This window comes from Chinchilla lanigera, unplaced genomic scaffold, assembly GCF_000276665.1.
Source record: "Chinchilla lanigera isolate Chin_1 unplaced genomic scaffold, ChiLan1.0 scaffold00008, whole genome shotgun sequence".
Classification (NCBI taxonomy): domain Eukaryota; kingdom Metazoa; phylum Chordata; class Mammalia; order Rodentia; family Chinchillidae; genus Chinchilla; species Chinchilla lanigera.
The window spans coordinates 19321925-19330903 of NW_004955409.1; the positions used below are offsets into that span (position 1 = coordinate 19321925).

General features: G+C 40.1%; 1 protein-coding gene across 1 annotated transcript; it reads right to left on the minus strand.

Moving 5' to 3' along the window:
• Nucleotides 1–640: 640 nt before the first annotated feature.
• LOC102013060 (chromosome-associated kinesin KIF4A-like) lies at nucleotides 641–4970 on the minus strand. Its single transcript, XM_005376878.1, has one exon. It carries the CDS (start codon nucleotides 4882–4884, stop codon nucleotides 1183–1185), a length of 3702 nt encoding a protein of 1233 aa, XP_005376935.1. The 5' UTR covers nucleotides 4885–4970; the 3' UTR covers nucleotides 641–1182.
• Nucleotides 4971–8979: the final 4009 nt, after the last annotated feature.

Consider the following 8979-nt stretch of genomic DNA (forward strand, 5'->3'; position numbering starts at 1 on the left):
CTTAATTTTTATATGTGCAAAGTTTGATGAGTTTTTTAAAGTTTTAACCAATAATTCATTTTATGTCAAGTACCACAAATGTCATCTTTAAGATTTAAGGAGGAAAAAGTGTTAGAAATCAGGCATATTTTAGGATTAGCTGCAATATAACTTGTTAAACGTATGGTAACTTTTTTCTTATGTTTTTACAATATGTGCCTTTTCCTTTTTTCTCTTTTCTTCTCACTTATTTATTTATATAAACCATAAATTTCAAAAAAGAGGAGTGTACTGTACATTTTCACCAGAAGTGTTTTGGTACTGTATCTACAGAAGAAAATACTTGAATTAACATTGATTCAAACAGGAAATAAAGGTTCTTTTTTCCTCTAAAACATTGAGACTTCATAAGTTGCAGCTTTATAAAACTGTGGTAAACTTCATATATAGACTATGAAAAGTGAAATTTCAACTTAATGATTTACACCGAAAATGATTTACCCATCTGTAAAAGCAAGTAACTTTAACCATATAATGTACATAAAAGTGTTTCTAATTTTTAAAACAAATCTTTATTAACCTGGCATTAATGTTTATTCTTTTAAAAGAGTTTGTCCTGACCTCCTATCATTCAGATAAGAAACTTAAATGAATATTTTTCTTTGTTTCAACTTAAGCTTTATTTATTTAGTGTTTAAAAATATTTCCTTCACTTCACTAACATGGCAGACAACTGAAAGTCCTTTGAAGTGACTGAAAGCCCAGCGTTGGGGCAGCAAGGGTTGCAGCTGTCTTCTTGAGGTGGAGTGCAGGACTTGAGTCACGATTTTGGCTGGCTTTCTTCTGAAGCTCAGATGACCCAGACAGGACAACCTTGTCTTCCTCTGCATCAGGAGTCAGACATCAGCTCATGAGCAACAAAGAGCCACATCCTACACGGGACTGGTTCCTGATGGGTCACTGGGGGAAGGTCAGTGTGTTCTTTCTTCAGTAGGTAGCTTAACACTTTCTGGGGAACAAAGAGAAGTACTTTGGGACTCATCAGAGAGCGAGCAATCAAGGAAGGTTGCCTTCCTTTCAGCGACATTCTGTCCGCTTAACAGCAAGACACATGAAATCCAGAAAAGTCATTCAAAATCCCTCCTGGCTGCAACCTGAAGGTGTCATCCAAGGCAGACTAGGGGGTACAATGATGGTTCCAACTCAGTGGGCCTCTTCTTCCATAGAGGAGCAGCCAGCGAAGAAGCTGGTATTGCTGGCCAGAACACGCTTCTTTTTCTTCCTTGGGGCCTTGTTTTCTTGGGATTCTCTTGCAATGTGTTTAGGTTCTGGGAAGTCAAAGGAAGAGAGAGGCAGAGCAGCCTTCTTTGGTATCAGTTGCTCCCCATCATACATTTCTTTCAGGATGTTGCTACTGGGAGTGGCACAGACAGGGCTGAAGAAGCTCAGTCCTGGGGTCACTTCTGTGGGATCTTCCAAGTGGAAGGAGCCCTCAGAATCCTGGGTCCACTCAGCAGTGCCCAAACTCTCCTGGCTTTGCTGGCGGTTCCGACACTTGGTAGAGTTACAGCTGCAGGCCAGACCGCAATCCAGGTTTTGCTTCCTGCACCCACACTGCTTGTTCCTGCACCAGCCTTTGCAGGAACATCGTTGGATGTTCTTCCTGGACACCTTTATTAGCTTTGACGGCCTCCATTCTTCATCATCCTCGTCATCGTTATCACCATCATTGTCCTCGTTTACAGAGTGCTCTGAATAATATTTTAGATCATCGATGTCCGTACTTTGCTCCAGGAACTTCATTTTAACATGGGAAGATTTTGGCTTAGGTGGGATGTATTCAAAGGAAGAGTCTGGAGAGGGTTCGATATCCTCAGGAAAATGAGGTTTCTGCCTGTTAGCTGCCTGGAGGAGGTCCAGTTTCTGCTTGAGGTTTTCATTCTCCTGGAGAAGCTTCTGATTTTGCTCACACACTTCTTGCATCTTCTTAAGCTCTTCATCCTGACAGTGCAGTGTGCTCAGCAGCTGTTGTTCTTTTTCACTGCCTGTCTCCTCCAGCTCCTTCTCTGCTGCTTGGCTTTGCTGCAGCTGGCTGAGAATGTACAGTACCTTCTCTTGGTGCTGTTGCTCCACACTGACCAGTTCAGCTTGAAACTCTGTTTTCATCTCGGTGAAACGATTTCGTTCCTCAAAGAGCATCTTCTGCATGTCAGTACAGCTGGCTTTGCTATGTTGCAGGTTGCTTTCAAGACTGCTGATCTGTATTTTGGAGGAGACCAGTTCTCCAATTAAGTATTTCAGGGCACACTTGGCTTCCAGAATGGTAGCAATATTCTCCCAGCGTCTTTTTGGCCTGTCTTCACTTTCTGCATCCAGCAGCTTCTGTTGGATGTCGGCAATCTGAGCATTCCTGAGTTTTATTTCAGTCTCTAGGCTTTCAATCTGCCTTGTAATAGACTCCTCTGACTCTGAAGCCTGAGCAGGCATTTCAGCAAGTGAGAATGTACGCCTTTGAAGTTTAGGAGGTGGATTCTCCTCAGCTTCTTTTTTTGATTTGAGTTGAGCAAGGTCCTGAGCCAGGATCTTTCTGTCTTGAAGGAGGTCATTCAAATGATGTTTGGCTTCCTCAGTACTGACCATGACATCAATCTCATTTCCAAGCCAATTTTTCACTCGAACTGCAGTGCCTTCCATTCCACAGCTCTGCATGTCTTTTCGCTTATCTGAAACCTCCTGTTGCTTTTGGAGAGCGTCCTTGAGACGCTTGTTGGCAGCTGCTGCCTCCTCAGTTTTACGTCGGAGCATACTAGACTGCTTCTGGAAGTTTCTTTCAAGTTTGAGGAGCTCATATTGCCTCTTACGGTCCTGTTCTTTTAACTGGATGACTTCTTTGTCTTTTTGTTGCTTCCACTGTCTGAACTTCTCAGCATCCTCTTTCATCTGATGCATTAACTGTACTCGCTGGTTTTTCATCATCCCTATCTCCTGATTCAGTTTGGTCACTGTATGCTCTGTGGATTCCCTCATTTTCAGAAGCTTGAACTGTTCATGTAGCTTCTTCTTCAAATTAGCTATTTGATTCTCAAGCTCTTGGAGACGTTTGCGGCGGCGCTCACTCACCTTGGCCTGGTTGACGTCCTTCTTTGCTGTCTGAAGTTCAAGAATCAAGTCTTCCTTTTGCTTTTGCAGGTTAATGACTTCCAATTCTAGATTTTTTATGTTATCCTGGTACAACAACTGAATGGGGTGCAGCTGGCTGTCATTCTGAGTCAGTTTCCTGGCCAAGGCCTCTTTCAGTGCTAGGGCTTTATTCAACTCAATCAGCTGCCTTGACATCTGAGCTTGCTGCAGAGCATGGTGGGTGGTGAAAGCATCAGAAGACCTGCCACTGGTCTCTGGACTGCTTTGCTCCTGAGCTTCTGTTTCTACTGCAGTATCATTGGCTGTAGCTATGCAAGGTACAGTTTCGGGCAATAGTTGCAGAATCATTTGTTGCAGGTTACAAATTACCTCTACACTTTCTTTTAATTCCTGGTCTTCCGCATTTTCCACTAGCTTTTGAAGATCCAGTTTACAGGCTGCATGCTGCCTGAGCTCTTCTAGTTTCATGTTCAGATTTTCATACGCTTGTTCTGTCAAAATGATCCTCTCCAACATCTGCACTGTCTGACCAGTTGCCTCGCTCAGACCACGACTTAATTTTTCATTCTCCTCTACCAGCGACTGATTCTTCTCCATCAGGGATTGTAGATTCTCTGATGGTTCCACATGCATAGATCCAGGCGTGGTACCTCCGTGGGCTTGCAGCAACAAGACCTGCAGCTGCTGTACCTGTTGCTTAAGATGTTTAAGTTCAGCCGTCTGGGGATCGATGTTAATAACAGGTTTGTTTTTTATTTTTCTTGCCCTGTCAGCATAGCGGAGGGTGTTTAAGGTTTCCTCTAGATTGGAATCAGCAGGGCTCACACAGGCTATCATGAGTGTATGGCTGTTACCTCCTAGAGAGTCTTGCAGTAGTCGAGTCAGTTTGGAATCTCTGTAAGGCACAAAACCTCCCTTTCTGTCATCTCCAAGCGCGCGGATGACATTTCCCAAGCACAGGAGGCCTCGGTTAATATTAATACCCTCCTTTAGGCGATCCCCCTCAGCTTTGGTTTTCTTCTGCCTTTCTGATCCAGCGAGGTCTACAAGATGCAGCTTGGAGTGAAAACTGCTATTCTTGTCAGTTTTCTTTCTTTGCTCTATGGAGATTGTGAAGACAGCGTGAGACCGGGAGGACTGGGAGTTCATAGCCGTGGAGGCCACCGTCCTACAGGTGTTGCCCTGCTCCAAACAGGAAATAGTGTCCAATGCAACTACAACAGTCTTCTCAGTGAGTCCTATCATCTTGATGCCTTCCTTGGGATCTTCCCGGATGTTTATGTGAGAGGCTTTCTCTTGAGACAGGCATAGCAGATCTAAAATTTCTTCATTATAAATCTCTAGGTAAGATACTTTCAGAGTAAATTCAACGTCACACTTTTTATCAATTTCTTTGAAGAGCAGTTGTATAACCCTAGGAATGACCCCAACTGTGGGTTCATTCTCTTGCTCTGCAGTGTACGCACCTCCCATTGAATACGTTTTTCCAGAGCCCGTCTGCCCATAGGCCAGAACGGTTGCATTGTATCCCTCAAGTACGCCTTGTATGAGTGGTGCTACCGCTGTATTGAAGACCTCTTCCTGTTCAGTAGAGGGGTCAAACACGAAATCGTAGGTGAAGCATTTGTCAGTCCCGACCAGCACCTGAGGCTCCCCTGGCACGAAGGAAAGGCACATATGGCAGCCCTCACTGATCTCTTTAGAGACCAGAGGGCGACAACGTAGCGCCACTTTTACTGGAATTCTCTTTACCTCTTCCTTCATGGTCCTAGCTCAACACTCTCTCAAACTAAAAGTCCCTTCCCCCAGTATTCCTGGTCTCTTGCTGCCCTGCCCCAAAGTGAGCTTTAACTGCCAACTTTCAAGTAGTTCCCAAGGCACCAGCCAATCAGAGAGCATATAGGCTGGTGGGGGGCGGGGCACGTTTGTCTCCACCCATGATGATGCGTTAGAGAGGCGAGGGAAACCCTTGTGTTTGGCATTATACTTGCATGATGAGGAATTTCTACTTTTCAGTATGGTGTTGTGCTCACGTGATGGCACCTAAGAGGAAAGAAAGGACAGTAGTGTTGTCAGGAGGTTTTCTTTTTTAGATGTTTTTAAATTGTATTTTTAAAGTAATTAAAGTAATTACAGTATTTTTAAAGTAATCAAGTAATACAACTTATTTTAATTCAAAGCTATCAAAGAATATTTTAACCATCTCTCTCTCTCTCTTTCTCTCTCTCTGATATTATATATTCAACAGAAGAAAGAAATACACACATTTCTGCTACAGTGATGTTAGTTACAGCTATATTGAGAAAACACAGGCAGAAAACTATAAAAGTAGACCTAGGGAAAGCCTCACAACTTGACAATTATACTTCAATGAAAATTTATCGAAAATTAGTATATAATGGATCAAAGAATAAATGCTAATTGCTGAAATTTCCACATCCAGGAACATCTAGGTATGGGATAAAACTATCTGAAATAAGAAAAATTGTATTACTAGCAATATGTGAAATGCTTGTATTGGTTTTTAAACATACACCTTTCAAACTGTTGTAGGGTTGTTGTTAATATTAGCTCTTATTATCTCCATAAGTATTCAGAATATTCACGATCCATTGCTGTACTGAGATGTGATTTTCATAAGCCATAATCCTTCTTATTTAAATTTACATGTACTAAATGGATTAAAGGATAGTTGCTAAATTGCAAGGGTATTTTCTACACTTAGTTAAAAACCTTTAGAGATAGTATCCCATGGAGACTCTAAATTATCAATAATTGTTTTAATTGTTGATTATCTCCTAAATGAGTTTTACCATTGTGAATTCAAGTGTTACTTATGTACTTGCTCATATGATTTTCTTAAATATTCAAAGAGCTGGGCACAACCATGGAAAAGATAGAGCCAGACATGATGGCAGTCATCCCAGTACTTGGGAAGTTGAGGAAGGTTGCTGTAAGTTCCAGGTTAGTCTGGGCTATGTAGTGAGTTCAAGACCAGTGTGAGACCCTGTTTCAAACAAAAAGAAAGGAAAACAGTTGATAAATTTATGGCTGTGCTTTTCTGAGCTGGTTTAACACAAGGAGATATGAACTAGGAATATTTACGTCATCAAAATTAACTTTATGTACCTTGAATTTAGTCCCTAGAAAAAATATTAAAGCCAAGTAAGATATGCATTGAGAAAAAAATCAAGGTGTTGAATATGTGATGGTTTATGGAGGGTTAAATAATACATACAGTTGCGGGTTGTTCACAAAGCATTTGTAGATACATTTTAACTTAGAGGTGAAGCAATATCTACTGATATTTTATATAGGATAATATGAGTGAGTTTTTAATTAGTTAAAATAAAGTACAAGTGACTCAGACTTTTCTCAGGCTTGGGTCAAGAAACTTATTTCTCCATGCACGAGAAGTCTGCAAGGGCCTGAAATGGAATAAGATCAATAAGAACCCTGTTGAGCAGTATAGTTTGAAAAGAGATGCACAGTTAATGCATATATCAGAGTCTTTAATAAATATATAAAAATGTTATACATGACAACAGTTAAAATGGACAAATTTTTTTTTTTTTTTGGTTTTTCTCCGGTACCGGGAACCAAACTCACAACCTTGCGCTTGCCAGGCAGGAGCTTTGCTGCTGAGCTAAATCCCCAGCCCGCTAAAACGGACAAATTTGAATGAGAAAGGGGTTCTATAAGAATGTCAGTACTGAAGGTAGGGCTGACTATCTGATGAGTATAGTCCCTATTCCCAGGCCTTTGTGATAAGAGAGACATTCTCTGTTGAAATTACTAGTAGAAAAGTGAAACAGCTGAAGAAAAAGACCCTTTGGGGTAGGTGAAATATGAAAATTATGGCTTTCTCTTAAATAAAGAATTTCTGGAGTGTAAAAGTTTAGGAGAAATAAAAGGAAGTAGTAACTTTGAAGCTTGGAGAAAAATAGAAAAAAAAAATAAAGATGAGGATATAGTAGAGAACATATAGCCCTAAGGGATTATGTTTTAAGGTTTGTAAAACAAAGGTAAAATTGGCTTTCAGCCTGTTTCTATCAGTCATCCCTAAGTAATTTAATGTTCTGTAAAAATAAATCTACTTTGCCTTTATTTAAAGCATGCAAAAGCATCTACTTTTGTCAAGATTAAATCCTATGTAGCATCTAGTATGGCCTGAAACACTGTCTAATCTGCCAACATGACTCATGCATGGTTCATTTACATCAGAACTGTGATTTCCACTCTGCCATTTTATGAAATGTGTCTTCTCTTCATCTGCTTGAAAATTTTATTCAAATGACAACTTTTAACTTTTCTTTCTTCTATGAAGCCCATCCAGGATCATCTTATTTTGAGATGTACATAATTCTCCGCAAAGCTCACATTTCTTCATGTATAAAAACTTATAGTTAATATCTTCAAATTTATTTCTTCAATTTCCAGATGGATAAAAACTCTATTCTTGCGAATATGGAAGGATGGTAAAGGCAAACCAATTTTCTTTCTTTTTTTTCTAAAGATCTGTTTAAAATTCAGGGTATTGAAAATATTATCTCTCTTTGGAAGGGAAGATACACAAGTTTGCCAGCTGCCCTTTAAGGAAATAGGGTTTCCTAAATGCACTGACTCTTAACTGTGATTCTCATTGTCCACCTAACTCTGCTTTGCCTTTGTCCCAGTGAGACTTGAGAAATAGCACATGGAAACTAGAGGAACAAAATAAATACAAAACTTATGATGTCTGCTGCCCAGTAAGTAAAACTAATAAACTGTCTACACCAATACAGGCACACTTTCCCTTGTAAATGAAATCTATGGAAATGTGGCAACATTTTAAATTAGTTTCAGGAAAAATTCCAAAATTATGTTAACATAGAATTCCTACAGGGAAAATAACTCCCAACCTGTCAGACGTCAGGGATACTGAGTTTGTGTTCTCAAACATCAAGGAATGAAGACATGAACCAAAGGGGGAGGTAAGGAAAATTTTCTTGGAAATAAGAATAGCTCCTGGATTTCCGGGAAGGATCCCAAGTGAGTGACCACTGAAGCTCTTTGTCAAGAGTATGTTATAACAAAATCACATTGACGGTCAAACCACCATGAATCTATAGCATTACAAGTATAGCTGCTTAGATAATTTTAATCCAATAGGGAAAAGTAATCACATGGCAAGAGTACATGGAAGGAACAAAAACCTTACTGGAAAGGGATGAGAGAACAAATCCAGGTTTTCTGCTTGCCCACTTGTACGTCTGTGGCCTGCCTGGGCTCACTAAACAGGGTGGTGCTAATCACAGGCAATCACAAGCTGCTGTTCATCACGAGGGAGGCTTGCAGGCTTGACCACTCCATCTCTGTCTTCAGGCTTGCCTCACTTCAGATTCACCCTAGCCACAATCTTGCTGTGTCTTCTACGTGGATTCCCTCAAGGCCCTCATCCCTCTTTGACTGACTCTCAATTTCTATCTAACTCAGCTGTCTGTATTATTTAATATTGTTACTGAAATGAAATTCGAGACCAAATTGGGTCAACTCCAAAGTTGTGGAATCATCTCCCTGGCTCCCAAAATGGTATTAAAGTTGTTTCTCATTGTCTGAAACTCGAAAATAGAAGAGATAGAACCTTTAAAGAAAGTTTAATAATTTTTAAAATACTTATACAGAATTTATTTCTAGTAAACATTTTAAAAGAGTTCAGCTATGTAATAAGATAAAACTGTATTCCTCATTTTTGTATTCTTAAACTTATCAGTATCACCCCAGATATTTGGAATTTAAAACTCCTTGTTATGAATCAACATCAAAGTTTCAGGTAAAAAACATCACATAGTCTTCTCACAAAAATACCAACGACCTCAG